This window comes from Anguilla anguilla, chromosome 15, assembly GCF_013347855.1.
Source record: "Anguilla anguilla isolate fAngAng1 chromosome 15, fAngAng1.pri, whole genome shotgun sequence".
NCBI classification, from domain to species: domain Eukaryota; kingdom Metazoa; phylum Chordata; class Actinopteri; order Anguilliformes; family Anguillidae; genus Anguilla; species Anguilla anguilla.
In genome coordinates, this window is record NC_049215.1 from 28,303,755 (window position 1) to 28,326,927 (window position 23,173).

At 45.5% G+C, this 23,173-nt stretch overlaps 2 protein-coding genes across 5 annotated transcripts; one reads left to right on the forward strand and one right to left on the reverse strand.

Annotated features, from left to right (window-relative positions):
- Positions 1-1,873: 1,873 nt before the first annotated feature.
- grtp1a (growth hormone regulated TBC protein 1a) lies at positions 1,874-11,197 on the forward strand. Of its 4 annotated transcripts, none has more exons than XM_035393281.1 (9): positions 1,874-2,156; positions 2,541-2,632; positions 3,940-4,091; positions 4,836-4,994; positions 5,482-5,606; positions 8,300-8,396; positions 9,452-9,624; positions 9,876-10,061; positions 10,406-10,498. In XM_035393281.1, the coding sequence occupies exons 2-9, from the start codon at positions 2,553-2,555 to the stop codon at positions 10,496-10,498; spliced, it is 1,065 nt and encodes a 354-aa protein (XP_035249172.1). In that variant the 5' UTR covers positions 1,874-2,156; positions 2,541-2,552. The 4 variants fall into 4 exon arrangements, with proteins under 4 accessions (XP_035249172.1, XP_035249173.1, XP_035249176.1 ...); XM_035393282.1 differs by having other exon boundaries at positions 1,876-2,104; positions 10,406-11,197; XM_035393285.1 differs by having other exon boundaries at positions 2,152-2,286.
- A 388-nt stretch (positions 11,198-11,585) lies between these two features.
- lamp1a (lysosomal associated membrane protein 1a) lies at positions 11,586-23,121 on the reverse strand. The gene is made up of 9 exons (XM_035393275.1): positions 22,990-23,121; positions 19,033-19,148; positions 18,050-18,266; positions 17,785-17,952; positions 17,058-17,275; positions 16,568-16,690; positions 15,985-16,051; positions 14,988-15,155; positions 11,586-13,949 (listed from the first exon to the last, which is right to left on the reverse strand). The coding sequence occupies exons 1-9, from the start codon at positions 23,048-23,050 to the stop codon at positions 13,810-13,812; spliced, it is 1,278 nt and encodes a 425-aa protein (XP_035249166.1). The 5' UTR covers positions 23,051-23,121; the 3' UTR covers positions 11,586-13,809.
- Between the last annotated feature and the right edge of the window lie 52 nt (positions 23,122-23,173).

The window sequence follows — 23,173 nt, forward strand, 5'->3', positions numbered from 1 at the left end:
TTCACATAATGCACAAGTCACTTTCCCTTACCCACACTCCACCAATGGGCAGCGCCCATGTGCAATAACCAGATATTTGTACTGTAATAACCATGATCATTTTATTTTAATGAAATACGTTATCTGAAGATCATGTGTGTTTTCATTGCTGTCAATGGCACTAACATTTCATTAACTGTGCTAAATAATTGAAAGGACACATACAATTCAAAAAAATATGTGCTGTAATTTATCTGAAATCTATACATGTCAAATATATTGATTGTTGCTTATTTCCAAAGAATTAGTTTGTTATTAGTAGCCTCTCCCTAAGGGAATTGTGACTGGCTTTATGCGTCAGTCTGATTGTCTGTTTATTTGTCCTCATTATAACAGGGTACAGCAACTCTGTTTTACCAATTGAGACTGAGGGCGAATCAAACTCTCTGCACCATGTCGTTCTTGTTGTTGAGCTGAAGCAACAACAAATGATTAGAAAATGCGGATTAGATTACGGTGTGAATAAGATGAACATATTAGACTGCGGAATGGGATCAAATCTCAGCTGTGGAGTGCTTGTGGACCGGCAGTAATGATGGTGGATAAACATTATTCTGTGGAACAGAAATTTTCCACTTGACCCAGATGTGACCATCACCGGCACAGCGTTTGTGTACCGACAGCACCGCGTCACCGGGGCCTCCCTATCTTGACGAGGCCGTTGTCACAACAAAGAGGAAAGACCGTCCAGAAAACAGCCTTCAAACAAAAGCACCACGCTAAAACAATGAAAGCGATAACACAGTAAATGCATCAGCACACACAAGAAGAGAGCGCCTGCACACACATTGTTCTGCACACAAACGCAGTGTACACTTATTTCACACTATTGTGATCTTTCTGCTGGTTTCAGCACAAAAAAAAATGAGAGCAACAAAATGGCGGTTCAGTTGTACCCACAAACTAATCAAAGGTTTCAGAACATTCAGGGTTCTGTAACCCTGGCAATTATTCTGCATATGACCTTCCCATATATAATGTCAATAATTCATATTATTTAGTGTAAAAGGTGATAATTGAATACTGCTTGCAATACAGTCATCCTATGAGTCTTACTGTAAGTAATCTAATTTGAAAATAGTGTCCAGCAGACAGGTGGGGTGACGGTAATCCACTTAGATCCCAGTCAGAAAAGGGATCAAGTGATAGGATTTGAGGTAGCCAGGGTGGGCAGGGAACTAAATCTACTGAATATAAAAGGACTAGTGTTGTGAAAACCAAGAAAATATTCTAAATCTAGATTCAGAATCTAAAAATCGGTTACTTCAATACACAGTTCATATTTTATTAGATGTTTTTTTTTGTAAAAAAAAAAAAAAAAAAAACAGGAACACAGGAATGTATTCAGTTTTTATTTTGCAAATAAACCTAAAAAATGTTCTCATTCCTTATACTCCTCCCACTGACTTCCATATATTTCCTTCTTAATGTTTAGCCTATATTTTTTTCAAAAACCCCTAACGCAAGTGAAAATTCCTAATCGTGGTAGTTTTCTATGAGCACACAAGCAGAAAGGACACATCGCGGAGTGAACTAGGTTCAGAACATTCTAAAAAAAAAAAGACACGTGACTTTGTTTGGGTTGTTATTATTCTATTTAATATGGTCTACGTGTCGGATTGAAGGTTCAAAAGTCGGATGCTCGCGTAGGCTTAACCTTTGATAAAATGATAGAACTGCTGTAAAGACATAGGCTACTGTACTTTGCTGTAGGCTGTATGCTGCTGTATGCTGCTGCAACCTGCTCATGTCTTATCGCTCCAGGTGGCCCGTCAACACCCAAGCAGAACAGAAGCTTGAAGTTTTTTCTTCTGAAGCCCCGCCTCAAATTGATTGACATGTGCCCCACCTCTGCAGTTGGGACCTGAGCGTGCCTTTCAGGAGACGTGTTGGTAACAGTGGGGCGGTGAGGGCAGAAACTAGCCCGGTGTAGCGAAGTCATTATCGGTTCATATTTAGTAGTAAAAACGGAGAACCGTGCCATGACAATTCCTCACAGTGTAGTGAATCCGACCAGGAAGCGGGAAACGTGCCCTTGAACAGGTTTCGTCGATGTGAACAACAGGTGCAAAATAAACCCTGCGTGAAAGGCTCTCGCGGTGCGGCGGACTAGCAAGGTTAAGAAATGGGCACCGGACACTAACTTAACTAGACTACCTACATTTTCTTTAGCCGGGAAATTGGATTTAACCCTGTAAGATCTTGGTTGTATGGAGCGCCTCGACGAAACTGGTTTCTTTGGGGACGGTACGGCGCAAAAACGTAATTGCTTTGGAGTGATGAACTTTGGAGTGTCCGTGAGCTAGGGATCCGCGTCCTCGCGGGAATTTGTGCCTGTTGCACTTCAATGGAATTGTAATTTCGTTGCAACTTGTTTTATACCAGATTCTGCAATGGATTGACTATAATATTATTTAAATGTCCGCAGTAAAGGAATAAAAAGTTTTTTGATCTTGCCAGGTTGTTTTTTTAAACTCTGATTTTGTTTTCTGGCCGATTAGCCTTGGTTCGCAATGGAGAACAAAGCAAATGGGACCCGTTCGTCGCACCACTTTCCAGGCACCAGCAACACTGCAAAAGACCGAATTCAGAGGTAACAGGCTAACTAGTGTTAGAAAGCTACCGTGGCTAGCTAAGAACACATAGCTACAACGTTTACATCATGCAAATGTTACCTTCACACTTGACACGATAGTTTATTTTGCGGCATGTAAATAATATTTTCCAAATATTAGTCATTTGGATCAGGTGCATGTATATTATAGCCTAGGTCATCTGTTTGGCTTATGAGCTTGCAAGTTTTAGTCACTAAAGTTACTGTTTAACTGCTTTTTATTTTTTTAATCATTGCCATTGGCTTACACAATTTAACCGGTATAGCCTACAGATAGCTAGCCATTTAGCGAAGTGTTTTCCTTTTCTGGGTATTATATACGCTCTTTATAAAACTTGTAATTTAGAGCCGTTTTTTAATTATTTTATTTGCTTAGTGAATCATGTGATGCAACTGAACGTGACTAGACGATAGCATTAAGTGTTGTGAACGGGGCCGTGGAACAGTTGAATAAGGACCACTTTTATCTTTTGAATTAGGATGAAATTCACTTATTCATAAACAAAGATATGTGAATATGACAACACAAGATTGCCATGTGCTTTTCGAGTCGGCTGATCATGAGCTCAAGGCCACTGAAATTCCCACGCCTCGCGTGTCAAATTACTTGACTCCTTCCAATATTGATAGTTTATGTTTGGGTCCTGACTTTTTGATACTTTTATTACTTCGTTACTTTTCAAAGTGAACAAACATCAGTTTTGTTTTTAACGACGCATCTGCGCAACTTACTGCAAATAGTAGTAGCCTACATTTTTATGGTTTGCACACCTTGGTAATAATTTATTGTATAATAGCCTACAGCACGTTTCACGGGAATGTGAGTGCCTTTAACATCGCATAAGTTATGTAAAGACAACTTTTGTTTTAGTCTCGTGGCTAGGACACTGTTATTGAACACTAGTGGCTCACATCCTCTTATACGGCCACCATTCACCATGTCAGTCATCCTGCTGGAAAGCAACTACCTTGTGCAGGTTACTGAATGGGCTGCAAAAATTCACTCCTGCAATTTAAAGAAATATTTTTTGAAATGATGCTTACCTTTGTGTTTTTTTTTTTGTTGTTGTTGTTGTTTGTTAATGGGAATATGGGTCATTTATTTCATCGCATTCCCAGAATTGATCCACTGTTTTTTTTTTCTTCCTGTGACTGTCCCACATCGCTGAAGGCAGTTCTGTGTGTAGATGGAGGTTGGTAGGGTAGGGGAGGGGGGTGGAGGGGGCTGGTGAGTTGTAGCAGCCGTTTGGCCGTTCTCAGCCCACCCTGTGCTTTTGTTCTTGCAGGGTGGATCCTTACGGGTTTGAGAGGCCAGAAGACTTTGATTACGAGTCTTACGAGGAGCTGATGTCAGAGTATCTGGCCGTCCTCACCAGGAGGTCCATAAAGTGGTCAAAACTCTTACAAGGGCACAACAAGGTGGAGAGGAGCCTGAAAGGTGGGTTCCTCTGCACATCCACGCACATCAGGGCTCCTCTGCCACACACACACCAGCGTTCCCATGCACATCAGGGTTGCTGTCAGGGCTTGGCATTAACACCTGCCACTGGCCAAAGGCAAGAAGAATTCGACAGTGGCATTTAACTTTGTCACTCTTACCACCCTCTTTGTCGGGTGACCTTTTGTAGAGTTTTCTACGACAAAAAAAATCATTGTAGTTTACAAATAATAAAGTCAATTTTAGGTAATACTACACGATACTACAGTTCCCCTAAGCACCGGGTGCACACTGTGTGCTCGTCCTATTGGCCCATCCAGTTTGTTCTCTTGTGACTTGCCTCCTCAGTCGAGCTGGGTGTAACAAAGATTAGAAGGAGAAGTCGGCCGAATTTTATCTGTAAAGCAGCATGAACTTTGATAGATGGACATACATGATTTCGGAGTTACTTTATATAGTTTATTTAGTGCTGCAAAACAGAAAGGAAGTACTCTTGTCGCAGTCTTTGGTTGAATCTTGTGGCATACGATGCATTAGCCTACACAGGTGTAGTTTTCTCATCGCCAATGGTATTTTGCAGTTGCAATTTAAAACTAATGTAAAAGTAAAAAATAGTGCATCTGCAGTGCTTCAACATTTATGTTATTAAATTAATACGTATGAGGGGGGGAATGGAAATGATGTCATGGTCGTCCTGTGTCAGTGGTGCTGTTGTGGTCGTCATAGCGTCCGTGTTTTCTGCAGTGAAGCGGTATGTACGGAAGGGCATTCCCAATGAGCACCGTGCCCTCATCTGGATGCTAGCCAGTGGGGCCCAGGAGAGAATGGAGAGAAACCCAGGGTACTACCACAAGCTGCTGGAGGCAGAGCATGATGACAAGCTAGTGGATACCATTCGCACAGGTGGGTGTTCTTGGACCTCCACCTCTTCATATTATCTTTTCTTGTCTGGTGCCTTAAAACAAATCATTTCCACTGCCTACACCCTTACCTGTATTATGTTTTTGTTATTGGCACTGAGAGCCTGCAAACGGGAACTATTTGCTTGGGTCTTTGTGTCAACTTCTGCTTTGACATTTACATAATATAGAAGCTGAATTTGCTTTCAGTACACACATTCACTGTCAACCAGCAGCTGTGAAGCACAACCGTCACTGAGCTCACCTGTGCTTCTGATCTCACCTGCACTCCCGATCTCACCTGCACTCCCATTGTCTTTTAACATTATTCTGATTTTAGCTTGCATACTTTAAGTGTGGGATGGGGAAAAGCTAACACCACTTTCTCACTATGTTCCTGCCCTGTAATGGCAATGTTATAACATTCACATTCATAACACGTTCCAGTAGCTCTGTGAGAACATTTCGTGATGGCAGTTTTACTCTTGCAGACCTGCACAGGACCTTTCCAGACAACGTTCAGTTCCGCAAAACCTCTGACCCCTGCCTACAGAAGACCCTGTTCAATGTGCTGGTGGCCTATGGACACCACAACAAGGCCGTGGGATACTGCCAGGTGCTGAGGGATCTCTGTGCCCAATGCTAACTCTGTCCTAAATCTGTCCTCTCTGGTGTGGTGCAGTGTTTGGTGGCAGTGTAGTATAATGGGTATGGAACTGCGTTTGATTCTCTGGTAGGACACTGCTGTTGTACTCTTGAGCAAGGTACCTAACCTGAATTGTTTCAGTTGCATATCCAGCTGTATAAATAGATATTTTGTAAGAATGCTAAAAAGTTGTGTAAGTTGCTCTGGATAACATAGCTCTAACATAGTTTTCAGTGTCTGAATGCCTTTAATGTAATGTTCAAAGGCTCTATTCGTGGTTCAGGAAAGAGGAACACTCCCTGTTATTCACATACGGTGCTGTTTGTTTAATACAGCCCTTCAGAGCCTTTGAAACGCTGAGGTGAGTGCAGTGTGTACAAACGGCTGCGCGTTTCCCTTCGGGAACAGGAGCTGCTTTTGACGCACGCTGCAGCTCCGTCTTTCAGGAAGTCTGGGGATTAAATCCACAGCACCTCCTGGCAGACAGGCAAATGGACATCCCCTATCCAACAGACAGACACTCTCTGACACAGACAGACAGACAGACAGACAGACGTGTGAGCCTGTGGAGTCCTGTGTACTACCCTTGAGTAATCTTTAATTACGTGAGAGTCATGCGTCAGGTACTCAACGCATTTCAAGATGGCGGTTCTGTGGTTTTCTGTCCTGTTTGATCTTTGGGAGCGGCAGGATGCCAGGATGGTCGTCAGCGTGTGATGACGATAGAAAGGCTCTAGTTGGTTTTTTCCTGTGAGTTTGTCCTTGAATGTCCCAGACGTACGTGGACATACCCGCGGCGTGTGAGCAGCAGCACGGGCAGAGGAAATCGCTCTGCGCAGCAGTTGGTTCAGACAGGAGAGGATGCATGTCACTGGGATGGGGTTCCATTGGATCTGCACTTAAGTGTCTCTGGGCTCAAGTGAGGAAGTATCGGTGTCAGCAGCGTGTGAAGTATCTTTATTTGAGCTGGGCGGTGTGGGACCGGACGTCTTAGCATCACTATGAAAATAAAAATGGGAACGATACCCTACGCTCCAGTATCAGTACCCTATGCTGTGACGCTGGGTGCTTGGGGGGGGGGGGGGGGGGGGGGGGGGGGGGGGGGGGGGGGGGAGCTGGGGGTGCAAGAGAACCCACGGGAAAAATCAGAAAAAACTTTCAGGCTGTGGTGTCATGTCCCGAGAGGTCGGGCAGTCTCACCCCCGATGTCCGCCTGCCTCTGCTTTTTAATGTGGAACATTATTTGTCGTTGCGGCAACATGGATCCCTGGAAGAATGTCAGTGTAACAGGTTACATAGACCTGCCAGCATGTCATTTCTAGATTTTTCTGCTTCTAACATGGTTTACAGTAGTGAACCCTTGTTCTTAGATTGCTTTGATGTCATGGTGCCAGGCCAATCAGATATCTCAAATTATTTTATTTCTTATAATAGACTAAAAATGTCAATTTTTTTGGGTGTGGGGCTTAATATTACTCTGAATTTCATATACTCCCTAAAGGTATGAAGTGTAGAGACTCTTGACTCCAATCAGTCCTCATGAGAAAATTCTTGAGAATATAAAAAACCGATAAGATGATGTCCCCTGGGTAGAAGTGCTTTCACAGCTGGTCGGCTTTCACAGCTGACGATACAGAATTTTTTTTTCCAAATTCCAGGTCAGAGTTCTAGAACTCAATTGCTTTCAATTGCCAGTAGCGATAGTTACATCAGCATTACAATGTTCAGTGACCTCACACCTTAAAGGGTTAAGGCCAGTTTATAGTCCAGCGACAGAGTGTCGCTCGACTGAAATCGCTGCGCATTCACGAACGTTCTGTTGTCACCCGACATTGACTGTGGTCGTCGTCAGCAAAAAAAAATATAAACGCATTCCTATGATGGCTAGGAGGACAATGGAGGAAGAAGCTGCAGCTTCAATACGCGCTATTATGTCTGTTGTTCCTCAAAAGGACAAAGCAAACACGGAGCGCATATTTCAGGGATGTAGCCTAAATAAAAGGCGCCACTCGTTGGAGGAGTAGGAGTCTCCAGAGAAATGCTCGTAGTTCAAGGATGTGGAGTTTTTCACTTGCTGCACCAGAATGCCACGGAGGAGCTCATCTGATCAGATGCTGTTGCTAGTAGCACAGTGTCTGCAAGGCACAGGCCTAATGCGTTCGTCAATATCACCTGCTGAAAGACTAACCTTAACCCTATACGGCAATGTAGGCTACAATTTAATAGGCTACTGTTAATAATATAGCTTAGGAGAGAACTATAAGCTGTTAAAGCAAATAGCTGTAAAGCATTTGCCGGCATGGCTAAAATCCCAGATCTGGCTCTCGCAGAAAACTTGCCACCTAATCATCCCCTGATTTAATTGGCAAAAAAATGTTCTCTCCCTCCAGTGGAGCTGCTCAGTGGCCAACAATAGAGGATTGTGGTTGTACTGGACAGCTCCCAGGTGTGAATGTGTATGAGTGTGAAGCAGGGCGTTCCTGCAAAAGGGCATCCGTGCTCAGCGAACCTACCCTGGGTAAATAAAGGTAAAATAAAAATAATATAAAATAGCCGACACAAACACTTGCTATCTAGTGCGCTAGCTAGCCACAACTGTGTCATTGTGACTGTTCACAATACACACTTTTAACATTGGCTAACAGGATAATTCTGTGTTTCAGGGCATGAACTTCATCTCAGGCTACCTCCTCATCATCACCAAAGATGAGGAGAAGTCCTTCTGGCTGCTGGATGCCCTGCTGGGTCGGATACTACCTGGTGAGTCTTATCGCCACCAGCACATCGCTCTCTGTTCCTTCTCCTTCAGCCGCCCGTCTCATTCAGTCGTGTCTCTCTGCACTTGTTTCCCTGCCCTGTCTTCTGGCATCGGCAAGAGACTGTGTGCACGCGTCCGTCTGTCTGCCTGCATGCAGTCAGCTTGTGTATGTGGAGTATTTGACCTCTATGAGGAATGAGGAGTAGGGAGAGAGAGAGAGATAAAGAGGGAACGGAGAGAAATGGTGAGGAGGTGCGAAGATTGTGAGGAAGCGGGGGGGAGAGGGAAAGACAGAATGGAGAGAGTAGGGGGTGAGTGGAGAAGGAAAGAAAGAGTGTAAATTTAAATAAAATGTTTTTAAAAAGGTGTAAGGAATAGGTGAAGTGTAGCGGGACAGCTCTGGGGTGGCCTGCAGCTCTTCTCCCAAGCTCTGGAAGGCTCTATTTTGGGAGCTCCACCCCTGGGCTATGAATAAACCTGCTGGTGGTCACATGAGCCTTTATCTGCTGTGAGCTTATTGAGACCTTCTCAGCGAGGGGGGGGCTAATCCCCCCCGCGTAGACCATGCAGGAAGTGTCGAACCTTCCTGCTCTGGCACCGTGCTCCCTGTGCCCAGACCAGAGCTCTGTCATCAGGTCCCCTCAAGCCCTTCAGATACCAGCTGATTTGAAAATATCAATGCAAATGCAGTCAGGTCTCCTTGCCAGATCAGTGCATTAGGCTGTGTGTCTCCACTCCCAGCAGCAGGGTCCAGAGTGTTTGCGTGTGTCTGTGTGTTTGCGTTACTGTCTCGATCTGGCTGACACACCACAAGCACAGGCTGCCTAGGTTTTTGTAATGTAATTTTATTTATTTCAAAATTATAAGTCAGTGTTTTAGAACTCCACTGCTTTCAATTGCCAGTAGTGATTGTGACATCAGTATTAGAATGTTCAGCTAAGAACATTCTAGTCACATATTTGTGATCTCCCACATTAAAGGGTTCAGAGGAGTCTTCCCTGGCTGAATGTGTGACTGAGTACACTGTGTGACGGCGGGAATGTTCGGTGCGTTTTAGATTACTACGCCACGGCTATGCTGGGGCTGAAGACGGACCAGGAGGTTCTGGGGGAGCTGGTGAGGGTCAAGGTCCCCGCTGTGTGGCAGGTCATGCATGAGCAAGGCGTGATGTGGACACTGGTGGTGTCGCGCTGGTTCATCTGCTTGTTCATTGACGTCTTGCCTGTGGAGGTGAGTGGGACACTTGGGAAAGGGGGAGGGGGGGGTGGAACGGAAATGGGTCAGCGGATGTGAGGGTTAGGGTGTAAAGAAGGGGTGGACAGGGGTGGAGGGAGGAGGATAAGGGTAGTGTTAAGGTGTGCTGTGGGCACAGGTGTGGTCAGGTATAAACACACAGATCTGAGCCTTTGTTTGAGCTGTGCTGCAGAGCCCAGAGCCCGATTCAGCCGTTTGGCGCTCTTCCCCCCCTCCCCCCCCCCCAGACAGTGCTGCGGATTTGGGACTGCCTTTTCTACGAGGGCTCCAAGATCATCTTCCGTGTGGCGCTGACCCTCATAAAGCACAACCAGGCACGCATCCTGCAGGCCAGGAGCTTCCCTGACGTGTGCGACCGCTTCAAGGACCTCACCAAGGGGGGCTTCGTGGAGAACTGCCACGCCTTTATGCAGGTGAGGGTGTCCAGGTGGATTCCTGTCCCAGTGCAGAGAACGTAGAGGGTCTAGGTCTTCTGATTGACAATGTATCTAATTTACCTGTATGTCAGTGCCATTTTTGTAAAATTATGGATATAACATTTCCACCAGTACATGACACAACTGCTCAGATAAAATAGTCGAGAGAATCCAGTAACCTTGTCTTTCTCCCTCTCTCACTCTCTCTCCCTCCCTCCCTTTCATGCACAGCTTAACACACCTCATAATGTACCACCTCATAAATGTGTGCATAGTTCAGTCGCATACAGTGTACATGCTTCTTGTATTGTCGTCATCAGTATTTGTCTTTGCTTCTGCAGAGAATCTTCACTGAGCCCGGAAGCTTATCCATGGCAACCATCAACAGGATGCGGGAGAGGTGCCGAGCACAAATCGTGGCTCAGGAATCGTGACCTTGCCCCGCCCCTCTACCCCCTACCCCCACGGACAGACACTGAAACATTCCAAACTCTGATTTGCACTAAGTGTAAAGATTTACGCGTTTTCAGCACACACGTACACAGAATCAAACACAGATGTGTGCACGCAGAACCACAGCAGTCCCATGACTGAAGATTCCAGGTGGCGTTTTTCCTAACAGGTGAATTCAATCTTAAAGAGTGGCGGTAGGCATCTTACTAAATTTGAAAGCTGTTAACTATATTTTCATAACTTTGCACTTTTTAGCATATATTTTTGGGTAATTCTCATGGTGTAATGAAGCTGTAACATGGCATGAAGTAGCCCTGGGAAGGTACTGTGATTTATTATTTTCCAGATCCGCTATAAGGAACAGCTCTGATGTGCTGATAAGGTGTTGGTACCTCAACATCAGGGGACATATAGATTAGAAAACGTGGAACAGGGGGCACAACTCTAGTATCCTTAAGTAATGAATGTAATCATAAAGCCTTGCTCACCAACAGAAAGGCTAACCTGCTGAGCTATTTTCTGACCTTAACTGCACAATCTAAATCCTTTCTCGATTAGTGTTGCTAAAACATCATGGAGAAGGAAGTGGGTATGAGGATGTTGATTTTTTTTGTCAGCAATATGAAAGTCTGAATGCAATAAACTGATCGTCACAACCTACATTCACATTAGAATCACAAGGCAAATTATTTCAGAACTCTAAAACGCGCTCCTTGTGTGTAAAATGCTTGAGGCACTAACCCCTGAAATCGTCATTGATAAAAGTTTTTTTTTTTTCTCCTGCCAAGGTATGGGGTAAATTGTGTGTGGATTGCAGGAGCATTTGTCTTAATGCGTATTTAGGCATTTTAGTTTTTTTACTAAACTCAACTTTGTCCCTACGTTTTTATTCATTTCAGCACCTTTCTCTTATTTCATGCCCAAAATCTACCTGTAAAACATACCCTTTATATCAGCATTTAACAGCTGTGTTAAATTGTTTGATGAAGATCATAATAGCTGTAATGTTAGTGACAATTTGTTTATCAAGTGATTGTGATGAGGCAGAACCCATAATAATGAACTGACTCACCCACACACATTTTGTTTATTACATCTGGAACAAAGAGATATTTTTGGAGAGAAACACAGACTGTATCATTTTCCTTTATTTTACCTCACCAAGATGCATATAAAAAAAAAAAATCAAAAGAGAGCATTCCTCTACAAAAAAATATAAGATCAATCGCTACAGTGAATATGAACTTTCAGGGGGTTAGAAAAGAATATTACACATCTTTTGGAGGCCTCACACTTCTTTTAGAACTCCACTTCCCAGCTTCCCCTCCAAGATATGGTTTTAATGTACATTTTCAATATCTGTTCAGTATGGAATAGAACAGAAAATGAGGAGGAAGAGGAATTGGGGAAGCCGATTGCCCATCTCTGATGGACAGTGCTGGGACAGTGGTGACATGTTCAGACTGGCAAGTGTGGGACTCTGTGGGGTGGGGGGTGGGGGGGGGGGGTGTTCCTCTGGATTTGGGCCTAGATCTAAATCTGCATTCTCAGTCCCCAGAATGAAGGCCCGTCCGGACCACACTCTTCCTCCCCTCAACCACAACCCGGAGGACTAGTTTAGCGTTGCACTTGCTCATAGTTAAATACCGAAGGAGTTTTAAGAAAAACCCCTTCTGGTCAATTGCAGTGTGCTTAGCTGGGATTTAACCTCGAGTTTAAACCCTTAGACCACAGAGCTGCATTCCAACAGGTACGACAGTCCAAATCTATAAAATAGCAATTAGCTGTCGCAGTTGTAACACAGTTCTGTGGCCTGAGGTTTAAACTCCAGCTAAACACACTGGAATTGACCACAGCTGTATGCACACAACAATCAACGACATATTGGGGAAAGGGGTGGGGTGGAATGGGGGGGGGGGGGGGGGTGCATAGAAGTGGGCAGCCAGGCCCACTGACTCACTTCCTGCAATGGCCAGGAAGACCAAAGGAAGCAGGAACCCGCACCCTGCAGCACCCGCTACACGATGAGGGAATAAATAATACAAAACAAATTTCGTTCCTCAATAACGGCTGGGCTAAGGCTCGAGTCATTTACACTGTGAGCAGTTAGACTCGGCGCTCCTCAACTGTGCAACACTTTCCAGGAAGTTAGCCATGCACATGAGAGGGGGGAGGGGGGTGAACAGTGTGCAGGGCAGCATAAAATATTCCCTTTTCACAGGAGTCGCGATGCCTCCTGGGTCATGTCAAGCGATACAGAATAAAGGCAACAACAACAAAAAAACCCAGCTGTCCTGTGTGACGCTGCTGCAGCCTGGGCTGGGAGAGACAGCAGCACCAGAGAACAGCAGAGAGAGAGGGCCCAAACCAAAACACACAGCATAGCTCACTAATGAGGGAGGAAAAACAACAACATCCCTACTACTGACGGCTCATCCCATTCAAAAATCTCATTTCAAAATATGATCCTGTTAATGCAAAATGCCAGGTTTACTCTTATCTCTCCCAGCACTGCAGTCATCCTGCTTTAAGCAAGAGGCACTCTCCACTCCACTGACACAACTCTACCGCTAGCTACTCACACCGCTCACAGACCCCAGGCTAGGGCGTCTCCTCCGCCCGCTCCCGAGCTCTGTGCCGACTGGTCGGCTACCCTGTCAATCACAGCTCTGCTGGGTTCAATCAATCTGGAGTCCTTTCGGGATTAGGGACAAGCTGCTCTTTTGTCACAGATGACCTCGCCCCCCCCCCCCCCCCCCACCGCTCCCCTCACTCACCCCATCCCCCCCCAAACTGACATTCTCCTTTAGAGTTTTTTTGAGCTATATAATTTAATGAAAAAACTTCCAATTATTTACAAAAGAGCGCAAATTCCGTTCGTTCTTACAAAGCGCGCGTAGCTATTCAGAGGAGAGCAAACGGGAGCCACGCACGGTGGCGGGGGGGGGGGAGCAGTGAATCCTGCGCCCGTTAGAACGTGCTTGCAGGGGGGGCCATGGCAGGGGACAAACAGCCCCCCCGCGCGGAAACCCCGCTTAATCAGAATACAGGACAGCTAACAAGCGCGCGAAACAGCGGGGGGGGGGGGGGGGCTGCGGGAATCTGCAGCGTCTGGCAACGGTCAATTAGTAGCACAGCTTTAACTTCCTCTCCCTGTGATCATGTGACAGGAAGTAAACCAAGTGGAGGGCAGGCAGGGGGGGGGGGGGGCGGGGTTTGTACAGAGTCTGGTGAAAGTCGTTAGTAGCAGTGGTTGAACATCGTCTCCGTTTGATCGGGTGACCGGCGGTGATCAGATGGTCTGGTAGCCAGCATGGCTCCTCTTCCGGCCAATCAGGTAGGCAACCAGAACAATGAGCACCAGCCCAGCTAGCGCAGCCCCCACAATGATGGGGATTAGCATGTTGTCTTCATCCAGCTGACACTCCTCCGCTGAGAGAGAGAGAATAAAAAGGAAAAGGGGGGGATTATTCCTTTCATTCAGTTGGTTAGATGTCGACAATGCAGGTGTCTCCTTTCACACGACAGGCAACAGCCACCGCACAAGGACACAATCTCCTGTGCACGCTAGTCCCATTCTGACCCTGCACTGACACCTGGGAAGACCTGTACGTGCTTCATGTTCTCTTTCCGCTTCACCTGTCTGCTGTTGCCGATGGCAACAGCGAACAACAGCAAGAAAAGGTGTGTGAGCAAGAGTAACAAAAAGGGTAGCTTAAACCTTGGCAAAAAAAAAGAAAAAGATTCTCCAATGGACAGTGGGGTGAGGCTGCGCTTAGAGTACACCAGTATTTTAGTATACCATTAACATCTGTACCAAACAGCAGAATCACTGCAACAATCATCAGTTCCTGATTAAAATAAGTTGAATTTAACCCGCTCTATGCAAGCACCTAATATGTTCCTGACAGAACAGGGCCCTGCCAGTAAACAGAAAAAAACTGATTACTGACTTTTAAAAAATACTTGTTAGAACTGATTTAAACTAAATCAGTTCTATTTAAACCATTACCTTCCTTTTTTTTAAAAAAACTAAGCTTTAGCAGAAGATATATTCCATATCCCTTTTATACAGACGTACACACGCAGGATGCATTTCATGCCATTGTTGTATCAACATCAAAACAGTGAGCAGAGACGGCAAGCAACAATGAACAAGACAAAACCCCTTTTTCATAAAATTACACGTGGAGGTGATTTGCCTGCCAACTGCCTGAAGGCTATTAAAGGTGAGCAAGCGGGGAAAAGAACAAGCGTGAGCAGCGTTGCCAGACTGGGCGGATTCCCGCCCTATTGGGCTCCATTTTTACGTTATTGTGTGGCTTTGGGTGGGTTCAGCATTTTCAAATCTGGCAACACTGAATGTGAGTCAGAAAGAAAGAGAGAAAGAGGGAGAGAGAGAGAGAAGAGAGAGAGTGTGAGTCAGAGAGAGAGAGAGAGGAGAGAGAGAGAGAGAGAGAGAGGGCGTACCCGCTCCAAACTGGTCCCCGCTGACTCCGAAGGGCTGCACCTGAAGCTGGAATGTGTTGAGGGAGAATTCGGACAGCACGGGGAGCGTCTGCTCCGCGCTGCACATGTAGGAGCGCCCCAGCGTCCCACGCAGGTAGTTCAGGCTCTCGTTACCGCCGGAGAAGGGCTCTGCGGGGCGGGGAACACGAGATCAGACGGGACGGCGGAAATACAGCTCCACAGAAGCACACCCTTTATAGAGTTTTACTGAAGCCGAGTGGGGTAGGGTCAAATAAGACCATTCAGATACCTCCTTAACCACACCATCCCAGATACAAGCACAGGAAGTCAACACCGAACCAGTGACATCATAGACTCTACTGGGCAGGACTGGAAACGATTCAGAGTTTTGGAAATGATTCAAATAAAATTTCACGAACCGGAACCTTAATTTGAATTTTAAATGCATGCAGGATGCAAAACTTGTATTTGAATCATCGGAATCAAAGTTTTACGCCATTAAAAGAAATTCTACTTGTTTACCGAACATTAAAAAGCCTCATTCTTTGATAAATATCCCTTCACCAACTTCCAAAAACATCTGCCACTTATCACAAACAATGCTCATACCATTCAAAATATTACAAGACGTTAAGCGTCAAGTAGTGTTGTGAAAAAAATAGTACAGAACAGTTGTTTTTCTTCAGTATTCTTTCGTCATCTTTTTTCGTCATCAAGTTTTATATATATATATATATATATATATTTAACGAATTAGAAATTAAATATCAGATTACACAAATTAAATTATTTAAATTGATGTAAAATACACTTTAAACCCTGATTTACTAAGAATTTTAAAACTTGCCCTTGCCATGCCTGGTCATGCAATTTGTTTTGCACCCATCATGGTCATGTTATTAGTATTGCATGTCCTAAAGGTCTTAGTAAATCAGGCCCTAAGTGTATAATTGTGTCAATAATTAATCTGTGAGTGGAGAAAGTGTAAATGACTAACCCTGCATGTCTGGCCAGTCAGCAGTTAAGCTGATTCCACTCAGGTGGTACTTGTTAGTTGTGGTGTTCTGGAGATAAAAAAAAAAAGGACACAAACTCAAGTCAGCACAGATCAAAACCAAAATTATACATCAGTTACGTCACTGTGTGTCCTCACTGGACAAATTAGAGGGGTCGGAATGACTGCTGTCGCCCTCTAGTGGCGGCTTCAGTAAGCCTTCACGGGGAACTAAACCTGCAGTATTTACAGTACCAGATAAATGACTGGAGAACAAAGTTTGCTCATGTTCTTTATTCCTTTGTCAGTTGTCAACTGTTTAGAAGGTAGACCCGTAGTGTAGCTAAGCTAAGTCAAGCTAGCCTTTAAGTGCAATGTTCAGCACCTGCAGTATAAAAGGTTGGCTCCCCAGTGTTCAATGATGCTTATGTAAACTCTGTGTTCAGCAGCTAGGCTCTCAGTGTACAGTAAACAGGCCATCAATGTTCAGTAGTTAGGCTCTCGGTGTTCAGTGGCTAGGCTCTGTGTTCAGTAGTGAGGCCCTTCAGTGTTCAGTGGCTTGCTTTTCCTGAACACATGAACTCACCAGCACAAAAGAAAAGTTGAGGTTTGTGCGTTCCTCCTGCAGCCACAGGGTGGCGCTGCTCTGAGCGCACGATCCCTGGTTCCTCGTCAGGTTCGGGTGCAGGTTCACGATCTGCTGGACGGTCTGCAGAGAGAATCATAGTTCCATTTATGAGGGGAAAGTTTGGACTGACTCAGCCTAGACCAGTTCCTGGCAAGGTGGGAAGATATCTACAGAAATCAATGCTGCACAATCACACATCGGCCTACACAAAGCCAGCTCACACTCAAGAAAATGGCTGCAATGCTGCGTTGCCCGGAGGCAGTATAAGCTGACGAGTGTTGATTGTTTACAGTACGGATAAGAGCTGGACGAGTCCTTGGTTTGCGTGTGTGTGCGTGTCTGTGTGCGTGTACGTCTGTGTGTGTGTGTGTGTGTGTGTGTGTGTGTGTGTGTGTATGCCTGTTTGTGCGTGTCTGCGTGTGCGTGTGTGTGTGCGCATGCGTCATACCGTGTTCAGAGAGCTGGACACGTAGGTGAGGTTGAGCTGGAGCCCCATTCGAGCCAGGAGGCAGGCAGTGCCGTTGCCGTTGGTGACGGTGTAGTTTCCTCGTTCGGGGTTGCCAGGAGGCGTAGGGGCAGGGGCTGTTGTCACGGCGCTGGTTTTGGGAGCAGCCGTGGTGGGCAGCGCTTCTGTGGTGACGCTCTGGTCGGCAGTGCAGATGGTCTCTGAACGGGTCAGACAGAATTATCTGAGTGCTATAATGTACTCACCCTTTTCTAATGTCAGCAAACTGATCCCCATTAGCCCAGTGAAAGGGGGAGGCTGACAGGGCCTAAGAGGTAGTTCAGCTCTTCACTGGCACTTCGGGAGGAGCAATAAAATGCCAGTGAAAAGGAGAGTCACGCATATCCATATACTGGGGAGAGGCCTGTGGAGCTACAGTCTCGTGTGAGGCCAGGTAAGTGTGTGTAGGGCAGTAAGATTGGGGCTGAGGAGAGGGTAAGGGCAGGTAAGTGTGTGTAGGGCAGTACCATTGGGGCTGAGGAGAGGGTAGGGCAGGTCAGTGTGTGTAGGGCAGTACCACTGTGGTTGAGGTGAGTGTAAGGGCAAGTAGGTGTGTGTAGGGCAGTACCATTATGGCTAAAATGAGGGCAAGGGCAGGTAAGTGTGTGTAGGGCAGTACCATTGTGGTTGAGGTGAGGGCAAGGGCAGGTATGTGTGTGTAGGGCAGTACCATTGGGGCTGAGGTCGGCTCCTGGCATGTAGGCCTCCATCGTTAAGTTGGAGAAGATGACGGCGGCACCATCTCCACCCAGGCTGACGACGGAGTCGCTCACACAGCGGTAGGTGGTGTTGACCCCAGCGAGGATCCCGGTGGAAGCGGTGGACAGGGTGACGAGGCCTGCAGGGGGAGACGTGCGATGAGGCACACCCGACGCGCACTCCACAGACCCTGAGGTGCGCGCCGGTTCACCTGTACACCTGTGGCAGAGACTCACCGGAGCCGGAGGCCTCTGGGAAGGTGGCGCTGTCACTCAGATTGTACTCCAGCGTCAGGTTGTCCACCCTGTACTGGGCCCCATCGCTGGAGAAGCTCAGGCCCAGGGCGTGGCCGCTCCCGAAGGTGAGCACCAGCCAGGGGGCCCGGCCGTCCCCCCCACAGGAGCTGCTGCTGCCCAGTGTGGCCGAGTCGGGGAGGGGCACCCTGACTGTCCTCTGTGGGGGGGGGGGGTACATTACACAGTGTACCCTCATGTCTGACAACAGTATATGATGACCGAAATTAATGAGAGCATGCGATAATTCTGTACAAGGCCAACACACAGAGGGTCTCTTAACTGAACAATCAAAGGTTGATGAAACAATCACTACTGAAAGCAAATGAAAGCAAGGGAGTTCAAGAACAATGATTTCGAATTTTGAAAAAATATTGCAAAAAATATGCTCTTCAAAGGGTTCAGTTCAGACTGTTTTTTCCATATTAGTCCCACGTGCTTGCTTTGCATTTACACCACAAAGTGCCAATTTTTCTCACAAAACCCCACTTAAATGCTTTGTTGCAAACTCCATATCGGATTTGAAATGAGTCTTCCCCCTGCAATGTAATGGCTTCCTATTCCCACAACCATACAGGCTAGTTTTGTTCATTATCTCTAATAGCCAAGACAATTCTTTAAATTCTTTGAAGACTCTTGCTTAAATAATGCTAAATAACTTGCATGAACATTTGAATCTTATACCCTGACATAATAAAACCCAGTTCACTGGTACTACATAATTTAGAGTTGCAGTATAACGTGTACATAGACATTTTCAGTGGATTGGCAAGTTCAGTTTCACTCCTGTTAATTCTGTCCATGGAAACACATGCCTCTCAGGAAGAAAACAGGTGTCAGTTAGTCCGGTAACCACGGCGACGACTGCACCGGGCGTATAAAGCAAACTGAGGCGATCATGTGTTTGTGGGAGTCTGAAGACATACCGTTCCGTTGCTCACTGTGTACACAATAGAGAGCAAAGCTGAGAGCTCAGCTTTGATGCAGGTGGCATTCCCGTCCTTCACCTCCACCGTCAAAGCCTGTGCCACGCCCACACATCCTGTAGGGAGAGATGGACCATCATCATCATCACTATTGCCTTTTTAGCAATGTGAAATGTGGGATTTACATGTAAAGGTAAGAGATAGACTAGCCATTCACGTGGAACAAACAAATATACAGATATATTTATGCCTGACAATTTTAAGTGCACTGAACTAGGCAGCTTAGGTCAACTTTTAGACTTAAGTGATGGGAAATCTGGAACCAACAGAAAAGCAATATCCCCCTCCCACTGCAGGGCTAGAACCAGGCTGGCTTGAAGATGAAAGCGCTAAGTGATGAAGACTAGAACTTGCTCTAGTGCAGGGCTGCCCAACCCTCTTCCTGGAAATCTACCGTCCTGTGGGTTTTCACTCCAACCCTAATTTGGCACATGTGATTCTACTAATTAGCAGCGCAACGAGATATCTAACTGTTGAATGAGGTGTGCTTGGTTAGGGCTGGAGCTAACAGCTATAGGACAGTAGATCTCCAGGAACAGGGGTGGACAGCCCTGCTCTAAAATGATCTGCCTTGCTAAATTAAACTGGGTGATGCTAGAACAATTGGATGGACCTAAATCTTTTAAATTTGGGGAGAGAAAACTTATAGCATTCAGCAATCTCCTTAGTAAAAAGAATCTGTATAGATGTTTAAAACTGCATTTAAAAAATGCTAAATGCCAGTCATGGATATGGGCAGCTGCTAACATAACGGTCATGTGGAAAACAGCAGGTAATTTTCATATTTGTCATTTGAGGACAAAGAGAATAATCAACCCAGACCATAATTAAAAAGATAATTGGATTACTGAGTGCCACATCTAGAGTATGAGACAAATCTGCTGAAAAACTGGCTGTGGTGCATTTAAAGGGGAGGTCTGAGGTCAGATCTTGGGTCAGGACTGGGGTCAGGTCAGGTCAGGTCAGGGGTCAGGTCAGGACAGTCACAAGCCCCTGAAATCCAGTGAAGCGTGGTAAGGACATGGAGAATGACAGATTACAGAAGCTAACAATCACAAGAGATTGAGAAGGAGCAAGGGAACGAGGGACAAAAGGGAGAGAGGCAAACAAAAGACCAAACTCCTGCCAGTTCCCAGCATGCTTCAGGTCCGCTCAGGACACCGAACCAGGCAGATGACAGTCTGATTTTATTGTGGAAAGAGAGTGAAAAATGAGTCTGACAGCCAGATCCGTGTACTGGCGCTATCTACGGGCACATTCCAGGCGTGCGTCAGCGCGATTGGTAATGTGGGCAACGCCGTTTCAGGTACTGCAGAAAACATCCTGTCGCACAGGATACAGATCCTGAGTGATCACAGAATGTGCAAGGTGTGAAACCGCTCACCGTAACAGTCCCTGTAATTCAGGTGTCACCAAAGTAAAGGCGTTATAAAGGCAGCCCCAAAATCCCGCCAAGGAGACAGGTCTAGGACAGGTAATAAAGGTGGCGAGCATGGGGGAGGTGAGAGGGGTGGTAGGCCTAGAGGAAGCTACATCAGTGATGACCGGTACAGCTGTCTCAGTAGCAAAAAGGGGGCAAAGTATCAACACACACACAGACACACACACACACACACACACACACACATAAATTGTTCAGGAGCAAATGCTCCTAAAATGGGAGCACTTGTAGAGCCCTGTCACAGGTGGCACTGCTTGCACACTCACAGTGGCAATTCATGCACTCGTCAGCCACAAGCTGCCCTCTGACAGCGGACACACACACATACTCACAAACACTGAACAGCCGCCACATGACCAAAATGCACTGCATTCACACTGCATTGCCTGGCAGAGTTAGTGGTCGCCATGTAACACTTGCTGGGAGACAGGTGCATGCAGCTCTGATCATTTAACAGGCGACACTTATTTTTCTCTCCACGCGCCTCGATATAAACTGCAAATAAACAGCAGGTAATGGCTCTTGGATGTTTTAAAAAATATTATTATTATTCTTCATTTATTACTATTTTTATTTATTTATTTATTTTTTCTAATGTTACTGTTTCGTACTATTCTGTCTGTTTGTTTGATTTTATGTCTCACTATATAATCTTGTATGTATTGTATGTATTTTATGTTCGGACCCCAGGAAGATTAGCTGCACACTGTGTATTGCTAATGGGGATCCTAAATAAATTAATAAATAAATAAAACACTTGTGCAACACCGATCTGTAATATATATCTGTACAGCCTCTCCTGGTTTTAAAACAGGCCCTGTTGTGCAACATGCAGGTTCACACTGCAGTATGATGATGACTCAGGGAATTTGCACCTTGGTAACCTCCTCCACAGACACATACACACACCCAAACACACACACACACACACACCCCTACTCCCCAAGGTAATGTTCACACGTGGCTTCAACAGGAAGCTTGCAAAATTACAACCCTAATCTAAAGCATGCAAGCTAGTGCACATCTGCCCTGAACAGAACCACACCCAGGTCCCATCCATGGACCAGTCCACATCAGTACCTCTCCCCCCGAGAAACTACAAAACTGTAATACAGTACTGACAAAGACCAACAGAACAGTTAACAAATAAATAAATAAATACAGCTACAATGCCATTTATACCAAGGGTGTCTTTTAGATTGGGGAGATTGTCAAAGGGTTTTTCTCCTAATTGCAGATCAGCCAGGACTAAGGGTTAAATAGCTTCTGGCCTAAAAGCCTTCATCTCTTTCATACAGAAATAAAATACACATTTTTCTTAACTTCCATGTTGCTAGTTCATAATAATATATCAGCTTCAGGATGAGTATAACCGTTTATATTCGTTAATTTCTTTGGAGAATAAAACCGTAACATAGCACTCATCCTGATGTGCTCAATGTCTACACAATATAGCCGCCTAGATAAACAACATCCATAACAAAAAAAAACCTGTATGTGTCACCCATTCGGGGCAAGAGCTCGCCGGGTGCACAAACGCAAACAGAGGGGCCAGTGTCTCCGCACAAAGCATTGCTGCCGTCACGTGAGGCGCGCGGAGACAATGGGGCGGCTCTGGAAGCGCATAGGCTCGCGCTGACAGCAACGCGCGTGGCTGCCACTGAACCAGAAAAACAAACTCAGTTTGTTCGCTTCTCCGCGTTTTGGCAATCCATCAGCGTACTGTGAAATGCTGAAAATGATTTCAATGATGAGAAGTGAGCTGCTGCTAGAGTATTAGAACCGTAAATCAACAAATGCAACTTGCGTAAGCAGTAAAATATGATAGTTATCTGCTTAAACTGAAGAATGTTACACTAAGAGATTAACGGTCGCTGTATTTGGAATATTATACAGACAGCTAAGGTGGGGTAGCAAGATAGCAGCTATAAAATAAAACAACCATAAATTAGCTAAAGCGATGACGGCTGGTGTTACTTATGATAGATATGAAAGTAACTTGGAGTCAGTCACTCAGATGGTAGCTTAGCGCTATTTGTGCTAGACATTTTAGCAAGGGGCTACCTAGTTAACTTGCTGAATGTATTTGGCTAAAGTTATTGAAAAGTACAAAAACTGTAATAATAAGATTTCCATGCAGTGCTGATCGACCAACCATACCAGAAAAATATGGGCTACATTACAATATAACGTCACAGTTCTCAGTTAACATAGACTACATTTAGCTTGCGCACTACACAACGATCATCATTACAGTACCTACCTAACTTGCAAGGTAGCAATTTGGACACATAAGCATAATGATTATATCATTGGCTAATAACACTAAATGTAACCAACGTTAGCGGTTTTTCCAAGACTCATGTATGAGCTTGACATCAGTCCTCACTGTGTGACGTCGCTGCTGCACTCAGTGGTCACGGTCTTTCCCAGCAGTATCATAAACAAATACCCACCTAGAATAGCGATGAAGGCGATCTTGACGAGCTGCGAGTGTTTATTTGAGTACTGTGCCATGTTTCTAATCCAGAATAGCCACAATAAATCACACCAACACAGACGACACTGGAACAAGATCAGGACGGACACGCACGCAAAGTGCCCGGTTCTGGGGCAGACAAGCCTCAAGCTGCACCCACT

What these genes read in the sequence shown, in the direction of transcription:
- grtp1a (XM_035393281.1), top strand. Translation starts at nt 2,553, where the DNA reads ATGGAGAACAAAGCAAATGGGACCCGTTCGTCGCACCACTTTCCAGGC. An exon ending in AGTGGATACCATTCGCACAG is followed by an intron (nt 4,995 to 5,481) that starts GTGGGTGTTCTT and finishes TTACTCTTGCAG; the next exon opens with ACCTGCACAGGACCTTTCCA. An exon ending in TTGACGTCTTGCCTGTGGAG is followed by an intron (nt 9,625 to 9,875) that starts GTGAGTGGGACA and finishes CCCCCCCCCCAG; the next exon opens with ACAGTGCTGCGGATTTGGGA.
- lamp1a (XM_035393275.1), bottom strand. Translation starts at nt 23,050, where the DNA reads ATGGCACAGTACTCAAATAAACACTCGCAGCTCGTCAAGATCGCCTTC. An exon ending in CGCCTTCATCGCTATTCTAG is followed by an intron (nt 19,149 to 22,989) that starts GTGGGTATTTGT and finishes CTCTCCCTACAG; the next exon opens with GATGTGTGGGCGTGGCACAG. An exon ending in TCAACTTTTCTTTTGTGCTG is followed by an intron (nt 16,052 to 16,567) that starts GTGAGTTCATGT and finishes TTTTATCTCCAG; the next exon opens with AACACCACAACTAACAAGTA.